The sequence below is a fragment of the Rattus norvegicus genome, chromosome 1, assembly GCF_036323735.1.
Source record: "Rattus norvegicus strain BN/NHsdMcwi chromosome 1, GRCr8, whole genome shotgun sequence".
Lineage (NCBI taxonomy): Eukaryota > Metazoa > Chordata > Mammalia > Rodentia > Muridae > Rattus > Rattus norvegicus.
The window spans coordinates 115,935,755-115,961,368 of record NC_086019.1 but is presented as its reverse complement, the minus strand read 5'-3'; the positions used below and the strand labels follow the sequence as shown (position 1 = coordinate 115,961,368).

General features: G+C 39.0%; 2 protein-coding genes and 1 long non-coding RNA gene across 17 annotated transcripts in view; 2 read left to right on the top strand and 1 right to left on the bottom strand.

Annotated features, from left to right (window-relative positions):
* Positions 1–1,365, bottom strand: part of LOC108348727 (uncharacterized) — a 38,369-nt gene extending 37,004 nt beyond the window's left edge. For all 3 annotated transcript variants that reach the window (XR_010060161.1, XR_010060163.1, XR_010060151.1), the window contains exon 1: positions 1,131–1,365. This is a non-coding gene — a long non-coding RNA (uncharacterized LOC108348727). The remainder of the gene's footprint in view (positions 1–1,130) is intronic.
* The window catches only part of Nipa1 (NIPA magnesium transporter 1), a 402,283-nt gene that overhangs the window by 49,135 nt on the left and 327,534 nt on the right, over positions 1–25,614 (top strand). The gene's annotated exons all lie outside the window — the stretch shown is intronic.
* On the top strand, positions 1,335–25,610 carry Nipa2 (NIPA magnesium transporter 2). Of its 13 annotated transcripts, XM_063262372.1 has the most exons (10): positions 1,472–1,727; positions 2,409–2,529; positions 3,383–3,456; positions 5,081–5,178; positions 11,219–11,267; positions 12,033–12,261; positions 13,694–13,750; positions 19,009–19,099; positions 20,703–20,863; positions 23,378–25,610. In XM_063262372.1, exons 6-10 carry the CDS (start codon positions 12,123–12,125, stop codon positions 24,007–24,009), a joined length of 1,080 nt encoding a protein of 359 aa, XP_063118442.1. In that variant the 5' UTR covers positions 1,472–1,727; positions 2,409–2,529; positions 3,383–3,456; positions 5,081–5,178; positions 11,219–11,267; positions 12,033–12,122; the 3' UTR covers positions 24,010–25,610. The 13 variants fall into 13 exon arrangements, with proteins under 13 accessions (XP_006229357.1, XP_006229359.1, XP_063118441.1 ...); XM_017589153.3 differs by lacking the exon at positions 3,383–3,456 and having other exon boundaries at positions 1,456–1,727; XM_006229292.5 differs by lacking the exon at positions 5,081–5,178.

The following is a 25,614-nucleotide window of genomic DNA, read 5'->3' as shown; positions in this document are numbered from 1 at the left end:
TGTATGTAGCTCAGGATAATCTTGAATTTGTGGCAATCAGCTGTTTCTGTCTCCTAAGAGCCTAGAAAAATTAGATTTTAAAACTTTAAAGAGACCCATGATCACTGCCTGAAGCACTCACAAAATATTAGATATGGAATGTTATGCATTAGAAAAATTATTTGGGCATTTAAAGAGTCTGCCTTCGTACTAAATAGGCACAGCACACATGTGCTGATCCCACACACACCTGTTCTAATGAACAGTGCTTTTATGATCAACAGGTCTTTGGAGGTGCCTGTTGTCATCTTTATCAGTTATTCCTGCCTATCAATTCAAACCAAAATGAGATGGCAATCACTTATTCTTTCTCATATGTCTATGGGTCAGTGGGGGCAGTTTTGCTGATGTGCACCAACCTGACCCTTGCCAGCAATTACGAGTTAGCCAGGAAGTCAGGAGGGTGGCTTTGTTCCTTGTCTACATTGTTCTACATTGTTCCCTCCTGCCCACCAGTCCAGGCTTCTTATCAAGTTTCATTCTTTGCTCAACACCATTCCCGGGCCAATGCAGATTCAGGGAGAGTGGAAATGCAGGTACTGTAAAATGTGTGGACACAAGGAAAGGCGGAGAAAATTGGAGTCATTCTTCATTTATCTACCAGACCATCAAAGTCCCACTTGTCAGTCATTATTCTCCACCTTATATGTCATCTAGGAGTTCGCTGAACCTAAGTATTGAGCAAAATAAGTCCCCAGAGCCAGTTTTAAGACACTTGGGTTATCTGGTTGTCAAGTTCACAGCAGAGTAGCTTTTAAATTAGCTACTTAGCCACTCCTGTAATATTTTAGGCCATCACTTCAAAAGCATTAGAATAGGGAATAGGAAAACTACACTGCTGTTTTTATGTTTCGATAAATATATAGTTCATTTTACAAGGACCCCCCCCCCCCTTCCACCACCACCACCACAATGTTCTCGAGATTAGTCACATCCCGGAGTAACATATTCAAAGACCTTTACGCCTTTAACCAAGGATTTTCAGTAGCCCTCGATGGATTATCCAAACTAGAAGCAGCTGAGGAAATGCTAGTACTGTGTTTCCTGTGCATCTCTTGGAAAAGAACGCTTGCCCAATGCCGGGTTCTTACCGAATCACAAGGTCTTCCCCAAGCTTTACCGCCTCTTTCCTGGAAACCTATCTTCTTGCCCTGCCCACTTCCGCCCTTTGCGGTCAAACCCACGCCTTCATTCCCAAAGGTCTCACAGGAAGACTCCTAGAAATTCGGATTTTAAATAAGGAGCTCACAGGGCTTGATTTTTTTTTTAAATCAGGACTTGATTTTTTTTATCAGTTGGTGAGCAAAGACCATCTTAGAAGACACCACTCCTAGCGGTCAGGAGCGAGCGAAGAGCCTTGAGGGGGCAGGGCCTGAGCTGAGCCCGCCCAGTGCGTACGCGGTTTTACGTCACTACTCTGCGTCCAGGTTTCCCGGCAGGTTCGCGGCGGCCCCGCTGGTGCTGGCCGCGGTGCGGCCGAAGGCTGTCCGAGGTAGGCTCCTCTCGGCTCTCCTATGGAGAAGGCGGCGCTCACTGCAGTCCCGGATGCACGAACTTCCCGCGGGACGTCGCCGGAGACGGTGGCTGTGTGCGCGCAGGAGCGAGCTGCCTGCGTGGGGGTCTGAGCGGGCACTCGGGTCGCGTCCCGGAGGGAGCCGCGTCGCCCGCCGGCCTGCGACGGCCCTAAGGTAGCTACTTCCTGTAAGCAAGCACCAGGGCTGGGCTGCGGGCTGTCTCGGCCGCCTGAGGTCTGAGAAGGGCTCCAGGGGCGACTTTCTTTTTCGCATGTTCTGAGGTGGACGCAGCTTCCCTTGTGATCCGCAGTGAGGAAGTCCGTGGTGAGTCGGATGATTGCCATTCAGTCTGGCGGAAGTCTGGCTGGTTGGCCCTGTCCGATCGCGTACTTGATAAGTTCTGTATATCAGTTTTATTTGCCTTCACGAGTTTTCAGAAGATGGTTTCAGCTCGCTGAAAGGTTTTGAGCATGCTTGCCTCAATTCCCTAGCACTTAATAGGGTCGACGAATCTTCCTTTTCATGCAGTTACACAAAACGCAGTGTTTTGGGTTCATGCTTCTTTGATTTTACTACTCTAATGTCAAGGCATTTAGTTTAGCAGTGAGTCTTGAGTTCTGTTTCTTGGGATTCTATAGCAAGTGCCCACTTGATACAATATTATTTATTTTTAAATTAAAAGAGGAAGTCCGGGAGCAGAGACCTTTCATTCCAGTAAGCTGTATGTAGAAGCTCACTTGACTGGTTCTTACAGTACTTACTAAGTGAAAGAACATGGAGGCCAGTAACTATATTTCTAAAAGTATCTAGTAATTTTCTGTCCTTTCACCTACTTCCATATTTTCTTCTTTCCAGGGTGGAACTACTCTGCCATGGTTAAATACTTTAAATGGGAATAAAGGATAGCATTTCCAAGAAAATGAGAATGAATAAATCATCTCTGTTTTTTAAAAGAAAGACCATATTAAACTTACATGTAAGTTAAAACTTTAATTTCTAACAGTTTTGCTGAGTTAGGTCAGAGATTAGTTTCAGTAGTATTGCAAGTGTGGGTCTAAAATTATTAGCCAAGAAACTGGGGGGATGGCTCAGTTGGTAAAATGCTTATCTCTTAATCACCCTCATGAACATCTAGGCATGTAGCAGCCCACCTCCGTCTAGCTAGTCTTGTTGAGTCAGTAAGCTTCAAACTGATTGAGAGATTCCATCTGGAAAAATAAGGTGGAGAGTGTCTGATACTGCTGTTTTCTTTAGTTTTCTGCAGATGTGATCTCACATGGGGAAACCCCACTATTTCTACTTGCTGGTTGGTGTGCACACACAAGAAAAATGAGCTAAACATGAAGTTGAGCATGCTAAAAGCTTTAGATAGCAGTAAAAACTACGTAGAAGTAAGCTTGAGAACTGAACTTTTAGAGCTAGGTATGGTGGTACAAGCCTGTAATTCCAGCACTCAGGAGACCGGGACGGAATGATTTCAAGATCAAGGCCAGCCTGGACTACATAAGGAGAGCCTTCAGCTCTCACATTTTAAGATGGTATGGCAGAGCCAATCTATTTTCTGAGTGACCCCCTCATGAGTGCCTACATTGTGAGATGTGTTTTCTGTAGCTGTAAAGGAGAACTATTTTCTGATACTGTGTGAGGCAGTAGCCCTTTGTTATTAGATGTAAGAGAAGCAGGTCTGCTTGTTTTGAAGCTCTGTGACGATATAAAATGATTCACACATGACTACATAGTACCCATTTTTTTCTATAGAAAAAGTAAAAAGCTTCACCTAAACTCTGATTTATTTATTTATTTATTGATGTTTGTTGTGGTGTACACAGGAACTCCGTAGAGTGGCATGGTGATGGTGGAGTAAAAGAGAGACGTGCTTGCATCAAAGGATGCAAAGTAACAAGTATGTAGAGTAAGTTGTGAGAGTTAATGTATAACATGAAGTTTAAAGTTAGTAAAAATTGTATTAGAGACTTTAAAACTCCTTACTTGATAAACTAAACAGAGTTCTACATACTTCTGTATTGTAGAACTAAGCACATATCTCAGATTAAAGAGTTCCCAGGTATAACATTTTGTATATATCTAATTGTATTAATTTTGTGTAGATAAATTTGAAATTAACACTTGTCTAAAGTTATTCGATGACTATAGGTAAAAATAAATGGATTGCAGGTGTCTTTATGTCTTTTGGCTTTGTGTCTTGCTTATAGGGGCTCCTGTGTGTTCTGACATGTGATGTTATTTGACTGTGGTATCTCACATATCTTTGCTCACTTAGGATCAACCATAGTAATCTTTCCTTTTCCAGAAAGCAGCATACCTGCTCTTAAGTAGAACCTGAATTTATATTGCTGCTTTGTTCTTTTTCCATCCCTTTCAAGTGTGCTCAGTGTTACCTCATCAAGGCCTCCTCCCTTAGCGCTTTAATGTGCATTATTTTTCACCGCAGCATTTACCACATTGCAGTGTCCTTTTATTTATTGCTTTACTCTGCCTCCAACTGGGAGGTAACTTTCATGAAGACCAGAGTTTTGATCTGTTTTTTTTTTTTTTCTTCATGGCTGTATCCCCTGTTCATAAATACATTATGTACTCAGAACATCTTTGTTAGTTTAAGTAAATGTGATTGATAGGCAAGCCAGTTCTTCACTGAGTGCCACAGTGAAGGAGGTTATGATCTATATAAGTAGCCTTAATACAGATTAGAAAATTCAGAATGGAACAAGCAGAAGACTAGGGAGTCCATGAATCATGGTAATTACTTTGGCTCCTGGAATTCAAGCAGGACTTGGTTACAGGAGTGCTTTTTGATTGCATGCTTTGCAATGAAGACAGTAAACAATTAGGAGTAGGTTAAAGTGGCAGCCATGGGAAGAACACAAGGTATGTGAAATACGGTACTAGGAAATAAGATTTAAAAGTTAGGTGTGGAATAAAGGAAGGGTCTCAGTTATTGGTCTTAATTAAAATATTAAGACTTTGGTAAATAGTGGATAATCATTCTAAGGTTTTTTGGTTGTTTTTGCTTTTTAATTTTTGCTCATGTTAACTATTGTACAGCCTAACTCCTAAGTTTTTAAGCGGGGGAATAAGATCGGCAGAGATGTTCTCTACCCCAGTTGACATTGTGTGGTTTAAATTGGCTTAGGGCCAGGAGGCATGGAGGCACCGATCTGATTAGGCAGAGCAGATGCAAGGTCATGTTCTAGAGGTAGAATACGTGTGATACTGCTGGCTCTCTGGTACACTTCTGCTGATAACACTGTGAGGAATACTACTGGGGCGGAGAAGGTAACTACACTGGGACCCTGCTTTAGTTGCAGGTTACCTGCTGTGATTAGGAGACATCCTTTGAGAAAAGGAGAGAACAAAGGATGGAACCTGGGTTGAGTCCTGGTTCTGCTTCCTGCTGGTGCATAACAAGTTGTTTAATGTCTCTGCCCATTTTCTCATTCCTAGCTTCTTCCACTTAAAGATGTTAAATGTCCTGCTTTGTTGATCTCTATCTTACTACCTTGATACAGGGTCTCTCACTGAACCTGTGGCTGAGCTGGCAAGAAGCAAGCCTGAGCAGTCCTATTGTCTGCTTTCTCCCCTGTTCCTAGTGCCGCCGCCATTAGAGGTACTGCTGAGGCCATACCCAGCTTTTTTAAACTTAGGGTGCAGGGTTTTGAACTTGGGTCCTCATATTTGCTTAGCTATCTTCCATGTCCTCTATGTTTTTCTCATTCAGCTGTCTTTAAGTTTGCCTGTCTTATAGAAAATATCCCTGCAGCATGTGCTCAGCTGTGTTTGACCTTCACAGGTCACCTTCACCTTCACAGAGTGTAAGAACTGGGTATGACCAGATCAGAGACTATCAAATCAACTCATTTCTTTCAGGACATTCCCACATTTAGCCTATTAGTAAACTATAATTCCAAATGAGGTAATTAATTTTCATAGTTTAGTGGCTTATAGCTGCCTGAGAATTTGAAGACAAGCCTACACTCCTCCCCACCTGGTATTATTTCCAGAAGTAAACAGACTGAAAAATCAACCTTAATTCTAGAAAAGCATTCATATAAAATTTGCTGCCACAAATGAGTGCTTTTGTGGGAAACCACCATAGATAGCCAAAGTAATTTTCTTTAAGGAACTTAGAGAGTTCGAAGATGAAGAGTTTTTCTTCAGGGAGCTGAAGACTTGGCTCTTGTTGCTCTTGGAGATGACCAGTACTCACAGCCATCTGTAACTCTGTTCCAGGAGACTGGCCTTCATGAGCACCAGGGGCACACATCGGTACATGCACATATGGAAACCACTTCTACATACAATACTTATTTAAAGTTTTTTTTTCTATCTTTATTAACTTGAGTATTTCTTATTTATATTTTGATTGTTATTCTCCTTCCTGGTTTCCAGGCCAACATCCCCGTAACCCCTCCTCCTCCCCTTCTATATGGGTGTTCCCCTCCCCATCCTCCCCCCATTATCACCCTCCCCCCAACAATCCCATTCACTGGGGGTTCAGTCTTGGCAGGACCAAGGGCTTCCCCTTCCACTGGTGCTCTTACTAGGGTATTCATTGCTACCTATGAGGTTGGAGCCCAGGGTCAGTCCATGTATAGTCTTTGGGTAGTGACTTAGTCCCTGGAAGCTCTGGTTGGTTGGCATTGTTGTACATATGGGGTCTCGAGCCCCTTCAAGCTCTTCCAGTCCTTTCTCTGATTCCTTCAACGGGGGTCCCGTTCTCAGTTCAGTGGTTTGCTGCTGGCATTCGCCTCTGTATTTGCTGTATTCTGGCTGTGTCTCTCAGGAGAGATCTACATCCAGTTCCTGTCAGCCTGCACTTCTTTGCTTCATCCATCTTGTCTAGTTTGGTGGCTGTATATGTATGGGCCACATGAGGGGCAGGCTCTGAATGGGTATTCTTTTTGCCTCTGTTCTAAACTTTCCCTCCCTATTCCCTCCATTATTTAAAGTTTTTAAAAGTTTCTCTTCAAAGACAGAACAGTAATTGATAATTTCTAAAACCACATGTACATGATTGAGGTGACTTGCTCCCAAAGCCCTTTCAACTTTATATGTTTGGATAGTATATTAAGTAAAAAGAAAAAGAAAAAAAGAGATTTTAAACAGTGTCATGGAACTTTAAATTGTGAAGGAAATTCTTAAATAAGGCATAATAAAAGTAGGAGCAATTAACTTTCATTGACCTTAGAATAAAATGAATGGCTTTCTAGGCTTAAGGTTGCTTTTTCAGTCTGTTTACTTCTGGAAATATACCAGTTGGGGAGGAGTTCAGGCTTGTCTTCAAATTCAAAGGCAACCACCAAACTATGAAATTGAACGCCTTAATGTGAACTTAAGTACATAAAATAAATGCATTATTTTAATCACCCCTTTACCTTATTGATAGGGGAGAGGGTGATCAGTTCTCACTTCACGACCCTGGTGTGTAAGGTAGACAGCAGTTTCTTAGTTTCCTGTACTTAAACCAGAGAACCAAACACTGAACACACCATGCAGAGCCTCCTGGGTGTGGTATTCAGATTAGAATAATGAACTGTAGGAGGCAGGCTTTTTAATCAGAGGAGTAGCTTGTAGCTCCTGAGGGAGATGTGATTACTTGACTTGATAATTTCTTAGTCTGGGAGAATACCAACACCCAAAACATGGTATTAACAAAACAGTGCCTGGTTTCTGTGATAATGTTAGTTTGACTTTAGATTTTTTTTTTCTTTTTAAATCAACAGAAGTATGGAGGGGAATTTGTAGTGAAGCAGTTCATGGTTTTCCTAGCTGTATTAGATGTCATGGCAGCAAATAATATTGGTGTTTTTGTTGTTAGCTTTAATTTTTTTGTCATACCATGCTGGCTAATTTTATGTCAACTTCTCACAAGCTAGTGTCACTTTGGACTCAGGAACCTCAGTTGAGAAAATGCCCATACTACACTGGCCAGTGGGCAAGCTAGTGATGCGCTTTCTTGAGTGATGATAGATACGGGAGTGCCCAGCTCTCTGTGGGCCATTCATCCGTGGGGCTGGTGGTCCTATAAAAAAGCAGGCTGAGCAAGCTAGTTGTTAGTGCACAGCACTCCTCCCAGCCTCTGCATCAGTTTCTCCACAAAGTTCCTGCCCTGAGTTTGATGATGGACTGTGATGTGGAACTGCTAACAAAATAAACCCTTTCCTTCCCAAGATCTTGGCTATAGTGTTTTATCACAGCCTGAGAAACTCTAAGATAAATGTAATATATTTTGATCATATTCTTTCCCCTCCTATTATGTCTCTTAGACAACACCCCTCCCAATTTCATGTTCCCATTCTCTGTTAAAACAGATAGATAGATAGATAGATAGATAGATAGATAGATAGATAGATAGATAGATGGATGGATGGATGGATGGATGGATGGATGGATGGACGGACGGACGGACGGACGGACGGTAGGAAGGAAGGAAGGAAAGAAAGAAAGAAAGAGAAAGAAAGGAAAAGAAAAGAAAGAAGAAAGCAGTAAGACAAAAAAATAACAAAGCAAAAACATGGAGTCCCTTTTGCGTTGGCTAACTGGAGTGTGGGTGATATATCCAGTATCACTCCATTGGAGAAAACTTACTTCCTTTTCCAGTAGGGATTGATTGGTTATAAATTGCTTTTGGGGTAGGAATGAGACTTTGTGTCTACTTCCCCTTCTCAGTGCTGGGATTTGTGTGGTGTCACAGACTCCGTGAGCTCATATCACAGTTCGTACCAACCTTGTTAGTGTAAAAATGCTGTTTCTTTGGGGTCAGCCAACACTTCTGGCTCTTAGAAATCTTTGTGCCAAGCAGGGCAGTAGTGGTGTCCACGTTTAGTCCCAGCACTTGGGTGGCAGAGTCAGGTGGATCTCTTGAGTTCTAGGATAGCTAATGCTGTATGACACATTTTTTTTCTCTCCATTGATTTGTTGCTAGTCATCAGCCATTGGTATTTTGTACTGTGAACAGAGCTATAGTAAACATGTATATGAAGATGATTTTTGTGGCATGCCAGCAGTTTTTTCAGGTACAGGCCCATAAATGGTATAGTTATATCATATCTTCTGTTTTTAGTTTTTGGAAGTGTTTTCATACAAATAAATAGGCTGTACTCATTTACACCTCCATTCATGTTTCCTTATTCCACCCCCTCTATTGTTTTCTTGATAGTCATTCTGAGTTGAGATGGAATCGAAGTTCAGTTTTGATTTACATTTTCCTGATAGCTAAGGATGTTGGTTATTTATTGGTCAAAATAAATGTTATTAACATTTTTTGGTTATTTATTGGTCACTTGTAGAGGAAAACATTTGTGTGTGTGTATTTGGGGTGTGTGATTGTGTTCTTTGATGCATATATGAAGATTAAAGGAAAATCTCAGTTGTGAGTCTTCACCTTCTACTTTGTTATGAGACAAGAGTATTTGTGTACTTAGTTTTTGTTTTGGTTTCTGGTTTGGTTTTGGTTTTTTGAGGCAGGATTTTTCTGTGTAGCCCTGGCTCTCATGGAACTCATTTTGGAGACCATGCTGGTCTAGAACTTAAGAGATTGACCTGCCTTTGTTTCCCAAGTGTTGGAATTAAAGGTGCGTGCCACCACCGGCTGGCTGCTAGTTAGGTTTTTTATTTATCCTTTTCCCAGGCTGTGAGCATTGTCATTGCATTTTACTTAATATCTACTGTTATTACTTCCTATTGTACTTTGATAGTTTTCAGTTCTGACTCTGGCAATTTGGTTGTATATTACAATGCTGATCTGGATGATGAAGCTCTTTATTACATATTAATGACCACTCCAGAATAGGCAGCTTTATTTTTTAGGGTCAATTAACATTCATTCTCTTCATCTGTATTGATTTAGAAAACATGAAGCATACTTTGGAGCTGCCAGAAAGCTGTGATCTTACAAGGCCATACAAATTCTTAGTTTTCAGAAGTCAGATGAAAACTGGGCATGATGGCTTACTCATACCTTGCTATCCCAATATTTGAATACTTGTTTATAAACAAGTAACCTGAGCTCTAAGCAAATTATTGGCCTTGTAAGACCATAGCTTTCTGGCAGCTCTGAAGAATGCAGTAAAACATAGGTCTTTACAACTAAGACATATGTTTGACTCCCATGTTGGAAATTTTATACTTACTGTACACAGTCTGTTGAACTGTTTAACTTAGTCATCTAAGGGATATATATATATATATATATATATATATATATATATATATATATATCATCATATGGATAAACATCATTATGTTCATAGTTTTGAGTCAGCCAGTCAGCTGTGATAATTCTGTATGTTTCCTTGTGTTGTGATAAATGGGTTCTGTAGAATATGCTCTTCACTAGATGTATTAGTCAGTATTATCTAAAAGAACAGAGATGATTGAAAGATCATATATATTAAAAGAGGCTTAACTTTTTTATGGGTTTGAATGTTTCACCTGTATATATATGCACTGCATTTTCCTCTGGTGCCCATGGAAGTCAGAAGAGGATGTATGAGTTACAGATGGTTGTAAGCGACGATATCTGTGCTTAGAATCAAACCTGAGTTCTCTGCAAGAAGACCTCAGTTTGAGAGGGAGTATGATATGGAAGGACCTGGAGGGAAGAAAGGGAAGTTTAGAGAAGTGATATCCTTAGATTTTAGTTTAAAAATAAATTAAGAGAGGGAAAAGGCCAGTTGAGGTGGTGCATGCCTTTAATCCCACACTTGGGAGGGAGAGGCAGGTAGATCTCTTGAGTTCGAGGCCAGCCTGTTCTATAGAGCTAGTTTCAGGACAGCCAGGGGTACACAAAGAAACTCTGTCTCAAAACAAACAAACAAAAATCTACAGAGAGAGAAACAAAATCAGCTGGTTCAAATATCAGTGAGGGCCTACCAGCACCCAAATATATGAACTTGCCAGAAGGAGTGAAGAAGGCAGGCTGATAAAAAGCAGTTTCCTTCTTCCATGTTCATTTACCTAGGCTGCCATTATATGATGCCTCATTTAGGGTGGGCCTTCCTGCTTCAGGTAGTCTGATCGAAGAAACCCCTTACAGGAGAGCCTGGAAGCTTGCATTTACTTGATTCTAGATGTAGTAAAGTTGGCAACCAAGATTAACCATTACATGTGGTGATGGCAGGGTATAAAGAAATAACCAAAGTGTGGGTGACTTTTGATCCAGATGCTAAACTGGCAATCTGCCACATTCAGTTTCTTTGCCATTTATCAGAGCAGACCTGATAGCCAAGTCCCAAATCCATAGGATGAAGTGTATGGGAGTCATAATGAAACTACTGGTTTTCCCTGTTTGAAGTGCTACTAACTCAGTGTGGTAGTGTTTATTGCTGCTATAGTACTATCTTTCTTGTCTGCCTCCCTATTAAAGACTAAAAGTTACCATGTTTGTTTTGTATGTACATCTGCATGGATGGGTGTGTCTGCTCCTGGGAAATCAAATCTAAGGCTTTGTGCATGTTAGGCATGTACTTGGCCACTGAGTTACTTAGCCAAAAACCAAAAAAACAAACAAACAAACAAAAAATAAAAACCATACCATTTTATTTAAAGGATTAAAATAATATTTAGTGCTTGTAGCATGCATCTAATAAATACAGAGACATTATGGGGCCAAGTATGGTGTCAGTGATCTGTAACCTTGTATTCAGGAGGCTGAGGAAGGAAGGCCTAATCGGGGATGCTGAAAGCTGGAAAAAAGTATGTTTATTTTTTTCCCTCTGCTTTGTACACCTTAGTTTTAACACCAGTGAGGTTCATGAGTTGGTTCATTTGGAAATGGACCATCTTGTCAGCTATTACAGTCAGTATACCAGTAGATATGTTTGTTAAAATTGTCATCCTTTGCTAACAAAATAGTGCTAAAACTGCCCCTTTCAGCATGTTTCCCGATAGGATAAATAGATTATCATATACTTTTATGTCCTTATAGCTTCCTTTCCCTTGGCCATCTAGGGGCTCCCTATGTTGCTTAAGCTGGCCTTAAACTCCAATTCCCTGTGCATCTGCCTACTGAGTGGGAGGATTGCAGGTGTGTATTACCACACCTAGCCCCATTCATATTTCTAAAAGAATAATATATGCATAAGAAAAACATTTTCTTTATATGGAGATAAATATATCACATGTAGATAAATATATTGATAACCTAGATTCATGTATTGTTGTATTTTACTTTTCTTTGTATTATAGTCCACTCTTTTGCCAATTAGGTTAGTGCTAAGTTTAGATAGTATATGTATTTCTAGTCTATTATTAGTCAGATACTAGTTTTGTAATGAGAAAAGTAAGTTGTCAAAAGCATTTAACTGCTTCTTTCTAGAGTTACTGATAAAATACGAACAAGACCAGTACCAAAGTAGCTTCTTTTTTCCTTTATGAGGAGAGAAATGAAGTAAATGTTTGAATTGGATATGAGCTGTCCTGATTGTTTCGTAAAAACTCACCTTATTTCATATCATTTAGGTTTGAAGACTGCATCATCCTGCCTCCAGTACAAGCAGTTTCTCTGTTCGGTGATCAATGTCACTCACAGGAACTTAAGTAACTAACGAAATGAGCCTGGGGCGTGGAAAATATGACTTTTATATTGGTCTTGGATTGGCTATGACCTCCAGCATTTTCATTGGAGGGAGTTTCATTTTGAAAAAAAAAGGCCTTCTGCGACTTGCCAGAAAAGGCTCCATGAGAGCAGGTAAGCTATGCCCTTTAGGTATCAAAAAGTACACATATACTCATACACTCAGGTTCCTGAGTATAGAGCACTGTCTTCATCCTTTGTGATTATATTTAAATATTTGAACTGTTCAAGAGATTTCTAAATATTTAATAGTCAGATACCAGTTTTGTAATGAGAAAAATAAGTTGCCAAAAGTAGTTAACTGTTTCCTTCTATAGTTACTGTCAAAATAGGAATGGGACCGGTGCCAAAGTAGTTTCCAAGGTTTAAATTTCACTATGTCTGTGCGGGAAGAAATGTGATCCACGAATAGAACCAGGTTTTTATTGAAGACTGGGATATTTTGTATGTGATAGAACTTGTGACTTCTACCTTAGATGTTTTTATTGATGTAAAATTGCCCAAAGGAAAGAATGGTCTTGTCTGGCTTGCATTTTCCACTAATTGACCTGAATGGTGTGTGTTGTTTTCCCCTAGTTTACAGATATGTTACAGTACGCTGGAGGATACGCAGTACAATTGAACTTTAGTTCAATCCATGGACATCCATTATAGTTCCCTTCATTATGAGATATTAATGCTTACATTCCATCTTCCTGGTTGTACTTCATTTTAGACCTTATTGGACCTTATGAATAGACCATCTTTGTGGCCAGATCTAATTCAGCAATGTTAAAACATAAAACAGAGGCTCTTAGGATTTAATGGACAAAGGAGGAAATACTAGCATCTCAGCTATTTTCTATAGCCGTCTAACCTTGGTCTTAAGGCATCCCTGTTATTATTCCTAAATTATATATAGGCTTGTAAAATTCACTTTTTTTTCCTCATGGACAGTGGCTGAAGTACCAATTGCTTTTCAGCTTAATATGGTCAAGGAAAAAGTAGATCGTCTCCTGGCAACCTAGTTTGTGAGCATTTCTCAGTCTTTGTAGGACCATAGTGTCTTCTAAGTAGGGCTACATATGTCTCAATAGCTTTCCTCTTTGCTGACTAACTCATTTGAAGTTTATCTATTTCTGCAACCCTCCTCCCTCCAGAAAGGATCTCATTCTAGTTCAGACTGTCCTGGAACTTAGGCTGTATTCCAGGCTGCCTTCTGACTTGTAGGACTCATCTAGCTTGAGACTTCCAAGTGCTGGGATAGCAGATGTGCACCACTTGCCCAGCTTTGTTACTTTTTGTTGGTTCATCTTTCTTACTCATTAAAGGCGCCCTTTAAAAGGGCACTAAAGTACAAGGCTTAAGTTACTTTTTTAACTCCAGAGTATAGTACAAAGATGAACATTTTTAAGAATCACGATCCTCATATCTCTTTTCTAAAGCAATCTTGAAATATCCAAGAAATCTCATATCAGACATTTTAAACTTTGTGTTTAATCCTTTTTACACATTTTACAAGAGAATGATAATCTTCCAACAAAATAAAATATTTCTTTATTCACAGGTCAAGGAGGCCATGCATATCTTAAGGAATGGTTATGGTGGGCTGGACTGCTGTCAAGTATGTATAGACAACATTTCAAGAAAGCAATATATGTTAACTACTTTACATCTTGTTATAGCTCATATTAGCAAAATTTTAAAACATTTTGTTTGTATAAGTTATATTATAAAAATAGATTGAAGCCTATAAAAGTAGCTTAGTTAATTGCTTATTTATTTCAAATAATAAGATCTTTATAAAAACTAATCTGATTAAAGCATTTTTGATATATCTTTGCCTTTAAAAACGTTTACTGGATAAGTAGGTTAAAAGGTGTATGTGTGCTGGGGCAGGGAGGAGTAGAGCACGTGCCTAACATGTAAAACACCCAGGATTTGATTCCCTAGCACTTTACAAAAGAAAAGAAAAGGGGCTGGGGATTTAGCTCAGTGGTAGAGCGCTTGCCTAGGAAGCGCAAGGCCCTGGGTTCGGTCCCCAGCTCCGAAGGAAAAAAAAAAGAAAAGAAAAGAAAAGAAAAAAATTGGCAAATGAAAGTTAGTAGAAAAAAAATGTGATTTTTTTTTATTTTTATTTTTTCTTCTATTATTTCTCCAGATTGTTCATTTTTATTTTGGTTGCTATCTTTATGATGGTAAGTGAAGGGGGCTGGAAAGATGGCTCAGTAGTTAAAAGCACATGTTGCTCTTTTGGTGACCTGGGTTCTATTCCCAAAACCCATATAGTTGTTCACAACCATCTTTAACTCCAGTTCTGCGATATCCAATACCCTTTTCTAACCTCCGTGGACACCAAGAATGCTCATAGTGCACATACATGCATTCAGATAAAACTCTGAGACACAAAATTAATCTTTAGATTTATTTATTTATTTTGTATATGAGTACACTGTAGCTGTCTTCAGACACACCAGAAGAGGGCATCGGATCCCATTACAGATGGTTGTGAGCCACCATGTGGTTGCTGGGATTTGACCTCTGAAAGAGCAGTCGGTGCTCCTAACCACTGAGCCATCTCTCCAGCCCCCCACAAAATTAATCTTAATGGGAGCTGGAGATAGCTTAGTGGTTAAGAACACTGGCTGCTTTTCCAAAGGACCCAGGTTCAAATCCTAGCATCTACATGGCAGTTCACAGTTTGAGTTCCAGTTCCAGGCTGTCTGACACCCTCACACAGACATACACAGGCAGAATACCAATGTAAATAACACTTATAATGTAAATAAAACTTACTTAAAATTTTTTTAAGTGTGAAATAAATTGTCCTTAAGACACTTGAGACATAGGCTGTACAGTGGTGGCACACACCTTTCTTTAATCCCAGCACTCGGGGGACAGGCAAATCTCTGTGAATTTGAGGCCAGTCTGGTCTACAGAATGTGTTTCAGGATAGCCAGGACTACACAGAGAAACCCTGTCTCAAAAAAAAAAAAAAAAAAGAAAAGAAAGGATACCCAAGACTTGACTATTGATGCTTATCTACATTGTTATTGGTGCTGAAGACATAGTAGAAAAAGGAAAAAAAGCATTTCCGCCCCACCCCCAAAATGCCCACTTGCAAAAAAGCTTACATTTTAAGTAGGGCAGACAGTAAGAATGATAATGATAGGTTAAAGGGTGTGTGTGTGTGTGTAGAGGGAAGAAACAGAGCTAGAAGGAGGATATGAACTGGAGAGTAAGTAGACAGACTTTTAGATAGAAGACTAGGAAGGTTAAACCTTACTGAAAAGGTAATATTTGAGTAATAGACAATTGAGGATTTGAGGGATCTGGCCATATAAGGAAAAAATATTTGAAATGAAGGAAATAGTAACTAAAGACTTGACTAAGGAATGGGACTAGCTTGTGAATGGGATAGCCTTTTCTTTGATGCCCCCAGTTGTTCTTTTTTTTTTTTTTTGGTTCTTTTTTTCAGAGCTGGGGATCGAACCCAGGGCCTTGCGCCTCCTAGGCAAGCACTCTACCACTGAGCTAAATCCCCAACCCCCAGTTGTTCTTGCCTCCTGATATTCATACCTTTAAGTAATCCTCTCTTGCATAGAATTAGTGCTGGCCCGCAGTGGTCACAGAATCCAGGAAGTTTGATGTATGACTTCTAAGGCTACATCATAAATGGAAGGTCAGCTTTTCCCTTTTTTCTTGGATTGTTTGTTTTTAGAGAAGCCAGTTGCTGTGCCGTGAAGACTTTCAAAAGGTCTTTACAGAGATCCCCAAACAGCAGCCAGCCATACCAGTGCCTGGGATATGGTTCTGACCTACAGATACTACAGCCTTGGTTTACATCTGACCGGGGCTCTTAAAAGATACTGACCATTTCCTAAAGTCTCGGTCAGCAAACCATGTCAGTTAAAGTGCTAGTTTTAGACTGACATACTTTAGAGTGATTTGCTCCATAGCTAGTGCTAGAATATTAAAACTTCAGGAAGCATTAAAGAAAGTTCAGTAGTAAGGGAGCGAGGGAAATAAGGACAGTAGGAAATAGGGACAGAGAAACGAGGGCATTTATTAAGCAATGTTGGACTTTTTAGGTCACAGAAAGGATTTTGAATTTGTTAGATTGACAGCCATTGGAGAACTTCAATAAAATGTGTGGTATAATTTCTTGGGCTGCTTTGTTTTGAGGCATAGACTGAATATATAAAGAAGAGGTGACAGCATGGACCAGGGAGTATAGTTAAACAAATTCTGAATGTTTTCAATGTAGAACTGACAAAATGTGTGTATTCTCTTACTGAACAAAATGTATGGTATGAAAAGACATTAAAGACTTGGCCACAGTCAGTAGAGATGACTATTTTGATGCTAAAGATATAGAAAGGACCTGAGCAGATCAGGTAGGAAGAGATCAGGAGTTTGTTCTGAGTGCATTAATGTTAAAAAAAAGTTTATATTAAATAAAGCAGATATGTGAGATTGGCAGTTAGACAGCTCTGGACTTTTACGAGGTCATTCAGGCTAGTGACAAAACATTGTGAGTTGCTATCTCTTTAAAGCCAAAAGATTGCAGGATATCATTAGGAAATGAGACTATATAGAAGTCTGAGTATCAGATACTCAAAATACAGAATAGGTAGATTTAGAGTTCAGAGTAGAGACTGGAACTAAGCTTCAAAATAATGAGAGACCAAGTAAGCCTTCTGTCTTTAGAGCCAAGTGATAGGGTTTGGGGAAAGAGTTTTGGTTGGTATCAGATGATGTTGATACAGTGTAAGTACAGTGAGGATTGATCACTGACTACTGGATTTAGCAATATGTAAATGCTTAGTGACCATAAGCAGCAGTTTTAATATTAAAAACTTTTGAGTAAAACTTTCTTTTTTGAAAGATAGGAACTCACAAGAGTGTGATTGCTCACACCTTTAATGCCAGTAGAAGCAGACAGGTCTCTGAGTTTGAAACCAGCCTGGTCTACATAGCTACTAGTTCAAAGTCAGCCAGAGCTACATAGTGAGAACATTTCTCACTAATTAGCTAGTTTGTTAATTAAAGGACATGGTTTTACATAGCCGAGGCTAGACTTAAACTGCTAAGGTAGTAGCAAATGATCTTGAACTTTTGACCCTGCTGCTTCTAAATTCCAGGTGTTGGGTTACATACATGTCCTCTCACTTAGTTTTACAGAGAACTTTTTTGAATATTAAAAAGAAGATGGATATAGTGGTATAGTGCTTGAGCTAGATACAGTGATACTTAAAAAAACAGTCACTTTAAAAACCTTTTTTCCTCGAGTTTCCCTGTGTAGCATCTAGAGACTAGGCTCGCCTCAAACTCGAGATATACGTGGCTCTGCCTCTGAAGTGCTGGGATTAAAGGCATGATCCACCGTGCCCAGCACCCTAGTTTTTTTTTAGGTAAGGCAGGAAATATCAGGACAATACAAGAAGACTTAAAATACAAATACCACACCCCTACAGTCCCCTTTGACAGTGTTATGTAAGCAGAGAACAGACTGTGGTCAGTGATGTGTTGATTAGTTTTGGTCCATTTGACACAATCTAGAGACACCTGGGAAGAGGAAACTTGAGTGAAGAAATTGCCTCCATCACACTGCCCTGAGGGCTTATCTGTGGAGCATTTTCTTAATGATTGATAGGAGAGGGCCAAGCTCACTGTGGGCAATATCAACCTGGGCGGGTGATACTGAGTTATATTAAAAAGCAGACCTGGGGGGCAGGGAGGCTGGCTAGACATGGCTCAGCAGTTAAGAGCACTTGTTGCTCCTGAGAAAACCCACAGCCATCTGTAACTTCAGTCCCAGGGGAGCTCAAGTCCTCCTTTGATTTACTTGGATACCATACACACATGTAGTATACATGTATACAGGCAAACAAAAACATTCATATACATAAACATACATTTAAAAATTAAAAAAAGAGGGGTTGGGGATTTAGCTCAGTGGTAGAGCGCTTGCCTAGCATGCGCAAGGCCCTGGGTTCGGTCCCCAGCTCCAGGAAAAAAAAAAATTAAAAAAAGAAAGCCAGTAAACAGCAGAATGATGGATAACACTAGCCTATCTATGATCCTAGTACTTAAGAGGCTAATAATGCAGAACGATCAAGAGTTTTAGGCCAGGAACTGGAGCAATGGCTTAGTAATTAAGAGCACTGGATGCTCACAACTGTCTCTAACTAGTTCCAAAATATGTACTATCCTCTCTGGCCTCCTGCAAAGGGTACACAGATATATATGTAGACAAAACACTCATGCACACAAAATAAAAAAAAATTAAAAAGTGTGAGGCCAGTCCAGGTTACATAATGAGAACTGATTTCAAAAACAAAACAACCTAAAGAAGGGAAAAAGTACCTTCTCACCACTACTAGAAAAAAACCAGTCAAATAGAAAGCATGAGTCCGCGCTAGGGTCGGCCTGGGTAACATAATGAGACTATCTCTAAGAAAGAGAGAAGCAAAGAAGGAGAGAAAAGGAAAAAGGAGTAGGGAAGAAGGAAACAAGATAATTGAGAGTGCAGTTGAACTGGCAAGACACAATCTCAAAAGGTAAAAATAAAAAAAGTTGGCTTTTCAATGTCAGCTTCTTTTAATTAGATTTGTTGTCCTAGTTTACAAATATATTAATACCCTTATACATAAATTATATGTTTTAAATTAAAATTATTGATTTTAATTAAATTTACTGACTTGGATCGTTGGTGCCAGATGTTGGTAATATACAGCACTCATACCTAGATGAGAGAAGATATGGAAGTTATAAACAACAATATAGTTAAAATAATAGGTATGTGTTGCATAAAATACAGACATCTTCATATTGAGTCCATTCCTGTCTGAGATGGGTTTTTATTGTTCCTCTCTTCAGTGGGAGCTGGTGAAGTGGCCAATTTTGCTGCATATGCATTTGCTCCGGCCACACTGGTGACTCCACTAGGTGCACTCAGCGTCCTTGTAAGGTAAGAATGTATTTCACGTGAGAGATGGTATTTCAGTCCATAAAATACTGAAGTACTGATTATGTCAATATATTTGAACACCCTTGAGGATTTTTTAATAATCCCTAGTAGTGTTTTTTCAGTTACCTTCTTTGCATAGTTAACTATTGATTTGTGGGACAAAACCCTTTATCTTTGCACTTCTATCTAGGACCAGCATGTTAGTGATTTCAACTTTAGAAAAGTTGCTACTTGTCTAACATTTACCATTCAAGTAAACATACACTGTTGTATGTAAAATTTATTAACTATTATAGAACATCAAGCCTCGGGTGAGGCGTTGGGGAGGTTGTATACTGCTAAAGACTGGCGTGAGGTACTTGCTTTGCAAGACCAACTTAAAACCTGTCCTGCTTTGTTACTGTAATGATCAATTCAAATAGCTAAGCTTATTTGAAGTCTGGGTTTTTATTACTATTTTGAAAATTGATAACTATTGTTGCTGTTTCTAATAAGTTATATATAAAATATGATTATTTTACGTTTTTATCTTTAACTTTCCTTTATTATACTGTGATCTTATTTGCTTATTCTGTACTTTCTTTTTAGGTTTGAATAAAACTAATATGTTATAAAAACTTTGCAGTTTATAGGCAAATTAAAAATTAAATGTTCTCAGGTTATAGTTTATTGACTCTGTATTTCTGAGTAATTTAGGATGATTGTAGGCAAATCATACACAAATCAATATATAAGGGCTGGCAAGATGGCTTAGCAGGTAAAAGCACTTACTGCCAAGTTTGGTGGAAGGGAGACAGCCTACTTATGCAAGTCATCTTCTCATCTTCAAACAGATAGAGAGACAGCCAGAAAAGAGACAGAGATGGGGGGGAGGGGAAATAGTAAATGTAATTTTAAAAAAGAAGGTAAATGTTAGTACATTGAAGTTTTGTAAACTTGAAGCATTGTTGGATACAGATTTTTTTATTAAGAACTCGGCTGTGTAAAGTACAGCGTTGATTATTTGTACGGAGTATTACAGTAAGAAGATGATAAATGCACAGTTTCAGTGTATGTGAAGGGGTGGTTCATTTTGTCCCAGGTGTTTTAGGGCAATAGTTCTGGTGGTCCTAGACTAGATCTGTGGCTCACACAGAAATGCCAGTCTAAGAGAGAAGCAGTAGGGAAGACAAGGGAGGAAGTATAATAAGTATGCTGCTGAGACAAGGGGGCAGCACTTTATTACAGCTCTTCTGGGGTACTGACACGAGCTCCCAGTAGATACAGAGAGAGGGAGCCACAGTACTCACAGCCAAGCAGTCTCAGTCTGGTCAGGCTAATTGATTAGGAGGAGGGTGATTGCAGAATAAGCAAAGGAGACAGGTGCAGAATGGAAGCAGAGGCCACGTTTTTCTCCTGCTAGTTGGATGTTCACAAATTCAGGTAAAGAGACAGTACTTTTCTAGCTAAACAAACTTTAAGACTTTGTTAAAGTTTTATGATTGATTGTACATTTTCTTTGTCAAAAAACTAGAAATATTTTTGTGTGACTTTGGTAATCTTACTAATTTTAAAAGTTTGAAAAAAGCTAATTTAAGTGTTCAATCTTTATTCTTCCTTTTAGTGCCATTCTGTCTTCATACTTCCTAAATGAAAGACTTAATCTTCATGGGAAAATTGGGTGTTTACTAAGTATTCTAGGATCTACAGTTATGGTCATTCATGCTCCAAAGGAAGAGGAGATTGAGACCTTAAATGAAATGTCACATAAGTTAGGTGACCCAGGTAAGAAAAGCTTAATTAGTACTACTGTACTTAAATTTTATTTTTATTTTAATCTAGATTTTGTATGTACATAGATGAGTTGTTTTGCACAGGTTATAAGAAATGGTTTTCATGTGTCCCTAGCCTCTTGTCTTTTTTGTTTAATTATGTTTTAATTTCCAAATATATGCTTATATCACTATTTCCTTGATCATAGTCATTATCTGGTATCTATTACATTTACATAGGCTTACTATATTTCTTTATATTCCCCTTACAATAAAACTTTTATTGTTAAGCATTATGATTACTCCCTTCTTTCTCTCTTCTTTTACTTTCAGTCTCTCACTTTATAGCCCAGGCTGGCCACCAGCACATGGTGCCCGCCTCAGTGTCTCAGGTGCTAAAATTTTAGGTGCATCACTCTACCAGCTTCTTGGAGTTTTCCTGTAGATCTTGAAATTTACCTCAGGATCATTATCTTACTTGCTTAGGCATTCCTAATTATCCAAAGAAATCCCCACTTCCTCTTAGAACTCTTCTCCATTGTCCGGTTCTATCTAAAGCACATCAGGCAGCCTGGGTGGACTTCGCACCAGTTATCTGGTTCCCTCACCTTTACACTGCTCCACAGTGGATGTGAGTGTTCTGTGCTACTGAGGCACATTCTGACCTGACAGGTAGAATCAACTTGCTTTTCAGACATAGTCTCACCATGAAACTTTGGCTTGTTTGGAACTCTGGTATACACTAAGATGGCTTCAAACTAACAGAGATCCACCTGCCTCTGCCTTTCAAGTGTGTGCCACCATGCCCAGTTCAGGATTCAGTTTTCTCAGATTTACTGTAGTAGTTGAGTTACCCGGTACTTTTGATACACTCAGAAATACATCTATTACTGTCTTTCTTTCCTTGTTCCTGTCTGCTTTAAATAGCTCGTTGTTTGTGGTGTTTGAAGGAGTAGAGTGGCTTTTCTCAGTCTTGGTTTGTTTCCTGTTTGTTTTTATATTTTTCTTCTTTCTGACAAAGTCTCATTATGTAGTCTAGGCCAGTTTTCAACTTTTGATATAGTCAGAGACAATCATGAGTTCCACATGCTTCTACCTCTACTTCCAGAGTGCTAGGGTTACTGGCATGTGCTCCCCGTCCCTCCCCTTCCCCGCTTTTCATCTTCAGATGCAGAAGGTCATCTATGTACTATCTGCAGTAGAGAACTTCTGAGAATCACAGAGAACTGTGGCTGGCCCACATAATTGTCACATAGTTGTCAGCATATATGTCAGCATAGTATGATGCATACTGCTATTCTCCATACTCAACCTGGACCCCAACAGTTTTTAGGTTCTCTTGCTGCTTATCCTGATATTTGATCTATTTCCAGATGTATCCCTTTTAGGAAAACAACTCATAACTACTGATTTTTATATTTCTTTTTTCTTTCTTTCTTTCTTCTTTCCTTCCTTCCTTCCTTCCTTTCTTTCTTTCTTTCTTTCTTTCTTTCTTTCTTTCTTTCTTTCTTTCTTTCTTCTTTTTTTTTGTTTTGTTTTGTTTTTTGAGACAGGTTTCCACTGTGTGGCCCGAGCTGTGCTAGAAGTCACTCTGTAGACCAAGCTGGCTTTGAACTCAGAGAGCTGCCTGCCTGTTCCTCCTGAGTGCTGGGATTTAAGGTGTACATCACCACCACCTGGCTATAACATCTGGTTTCTGCAGATGGAGATGAACATTCAAGGGCACTTCTTGAACTTAGTCTGCATTAGCATCTCCTTCCCCTGCTCTGATTATCATTTCCCCTGCCTTGTGATTTAGAATACTTTAAAAGTGTTAGTGGTGGGGCTGGGGATTTAGCTCAGTGGTAGAGCGCTTACCTAGGAAGCACAAGGCCCTGGGTTCGGTCCCCAGCTCCGAAAAAAAGAACCAAAAAAAAAAAAAAAAAAGTGTTAGTGGTGCAGCCACACTCTCTTATTCCTACTCAAGTGGCAGAAGACAGCCTGGTCCACATACAGATCGAGTTCCAGGACAAACTGGGTATGCAGAGAAGTCCTGTCTTGAAAAACCAATAAAAATAAAAATGTTAGTGGTCTAATTTTTTTATGCTATTTTAAAAAGCTATTTTAAATTAAAAGCTTATTTTAATTTTAGACTGTACATTTAAAGTGGTACTGAGGATTGAATTCAGGGCTTTGTATATTCCAGGCGAGTGCTCTGCCAGCTGCACTGTCTCCAGCCCTCCAGTGTGTACTTCTGATGTATTTGTGTGGGTGTGATTTTGCTAGAGGAGCAAGGGAAAACTAATTTTTGTTCTAGGTGACAAGTCACCACCTGAGAATTATTTTCTTACAGTCACGTGTCCCTTTGTGTGAATAGGAGTTACCTTCAATTAGTAACTTACAAATTCTTTAAGATTTCAAAATGAATCCATCAAGTAGTTTTATAGGCAAGACAAATCTGAGGATGTAGTACTGGGAGATACATAAACCTTTCCTGTTGAGTTTGTATATACATTGTTTCAATATAGCTTTTCTTTGCTTCCTCTAGGTTTTGTGGTCTTTGCAACATTTGTGGTCATTGTGGCCTTGATATTCATCTTTGTGGTGGGACCTCGACATGGACAGACAAACATTCTTGTGTATATAACAATCTGCTCTGTGATTGGAGCATTTTCAGTCTCCTGCGTGAAGGGTTTGGGTATCACTATAAAAGAGTTGTTGGCTGGAAAGCCTGTTCTGCAGCACCCCCTCGCCTGGATTCTGCTGCTTAGCCTTGTGGTCTGTGTGAGCACACAAATTAATTACCTAAACCGGGCTCTGGACATTTTCAACACTTCCATTGTGACTCCAATATATTATGTGTTCTTTACAACTTCAGTTTTGACGTGTTCAGCTATTCTTTTTAAAGAATGGCAAGATATGCCTGTTGATGATGTCATTGGGACCTTGAGTGGCTTCTTCACAATCATTGTGGGGATATTTTTGTTGCATGCCTTTAAAGATGTCAGTTTTAGTCTAGCAAGTCTGCCTGTAACTTTTCGAAAAGATGAAAAGGCAGTGAATGGCAATCTTTCTAATATGTATGAAGTTCTTAATAATAATGAAGAAGACTTACCATGTGGGATTGAACACACTGGTGAAAATATCTCCCGTAGAAATGGAAATCTGACATCTTTTTAAGGATATGTTTGAAAAGTTAACCTATAATTCTGTTATAAAAGTGATTTTTGAGTGTCAGAATGTTATCTGAAAAAAATTGTCCTCAAATAATGTCCTCTAAAGACAATCTTTTTTTTAAGTTTTCACTAATTTGGATCAAGAAATTACTTTTCTTATATTTAAACAATGGTAGCTCACTAAAATGACCTCAGTACATGGCTAATTTCTAATAACATATTATTGTAAAGGTATTTTACATTTTTATTCATACTCCAGAAATCTAAATGCACTAATGATAAATTTTAAGCCTATAAAAATGTTTTATTTTTTCCATCGGTGATGAACATTAAAATGTACATTTGTGATCCCCATTTCATCAATACCTCATCACACCAAGGCTTCTTGATTATAAAGATATGTGTGTGATTCCAAGAAAATAAGTCTCAGGTGGTGATTTGTCACCCAAACACCTGGTTTCTCACACACATCTGCTGGCCTCCTTTTGGAAAAACCCACTGTGCTATCAGTCAGTACTTGCTGCTTCTATAGTGACTGGATCTGTGTCATCTTATGTGAGCTCTTGGACCTTTTAGTGTGTGTGTGTTCAGAATGGATTACATTGTCATTCAGCCCTTAACAACTCTGGGATGTCAACAGAGACTTGTGGTTTCTTAAATTTAGAAACTCATGCTTGCATAAAATGACAAGTTGGAACAAAGTTCTTTCTGAATATTCTGATTCCAAATGCTTAGATTTAAAATATTTGTAGAATACATCTCTTTGAACCAAGTGGTTTATTTTGCTTCAGAGTTTGAACTTTTTTTTTTTTTTTTTTTAGAAACTGTGAAAAAAATGTTTATAGAAAAATGCAAATAGGTACAAAAAGGTTAGGCCAATGTAAGGAACACTCTCCAGCTTCAGACCTGCCCACTTCAAAGTCATGTATTAGCTTAAAAAAATTCACCCTCTTCCATGCTACCCCCATTAACAGGAAGAACTGAGGTTTGGGCCTGTGCCTGTTTCCTGTTTCCTCCCTACAGTTATATAGTGACTTAGCTTTTGTGAAGAATTTTATTTTGGAGTGGGGGTTAGCTTTGTTCTACTATTGGCACTCTTAAGGATACTTGCCTTGTGGGCCATACTGGGTGTAGTCACAGTCCACAAATGTTGTAAAACTGAGCTACATTTCCAGAATTCCTATGTAACTTAAATACCAGAGAGAACAGGTTTCCCCTGCACCCTCACCGATATACTTTGTCTATTTTATGTACTGTATCTATGTCTTATTTTGCACATAAAAAATAGCCAATGTTCATTCCCTTGGGGGTGAAAAGTTTCCTCATTGAGAATGTGCGTGTTGTATATACAACACTTTATATATATGTAATCTTGTACACAAGCATTTTATTTGGCCTATCACTTGGTAATATGGTTGTTAACTTTTAAAATCTACACTTCATAGGGTCAGGACAGATGCCGTTACAGCTATTCATATCAACAAAAAATATTTTAGGTAACTTTTTGATAAATAGGCTTGTTTAAAATGTAACTCAGGTTTACAGTACAACCGAATAGTACCTGTGTTTTATTTTCTGTGTAAAATAAAGCTCAAAGCTTTTGGATTTT

What these genes read in the sequence shown, in the direction of transcription:
- Nipa2 (XM_006229295.5), top strand. Translation starts at nt 12,123, where the DNA reads ATGAGCCTGGGGCGTGGAAAATATGACTTTTATATTGGTCTTGGATTG. An exon ending in GTGGGCTGGACTGCTGTCAA is followed by an intron (nt 13,751 to 19,008) that starts GTATGTATAGAC and finishes TCCTCTCTTCAG; the next exon opens with TGGGAGCTGGTGAAGTGGCC. An exon ending in GCACTCAGCGTCCTTGTAAG is followed by an intron (nt 19,100 to 20,702) that starts GTAAGAATGTAT and finishes TCTTCCTTTTAG; the next exon opens with TGCCATTCTGTCTTCATACT.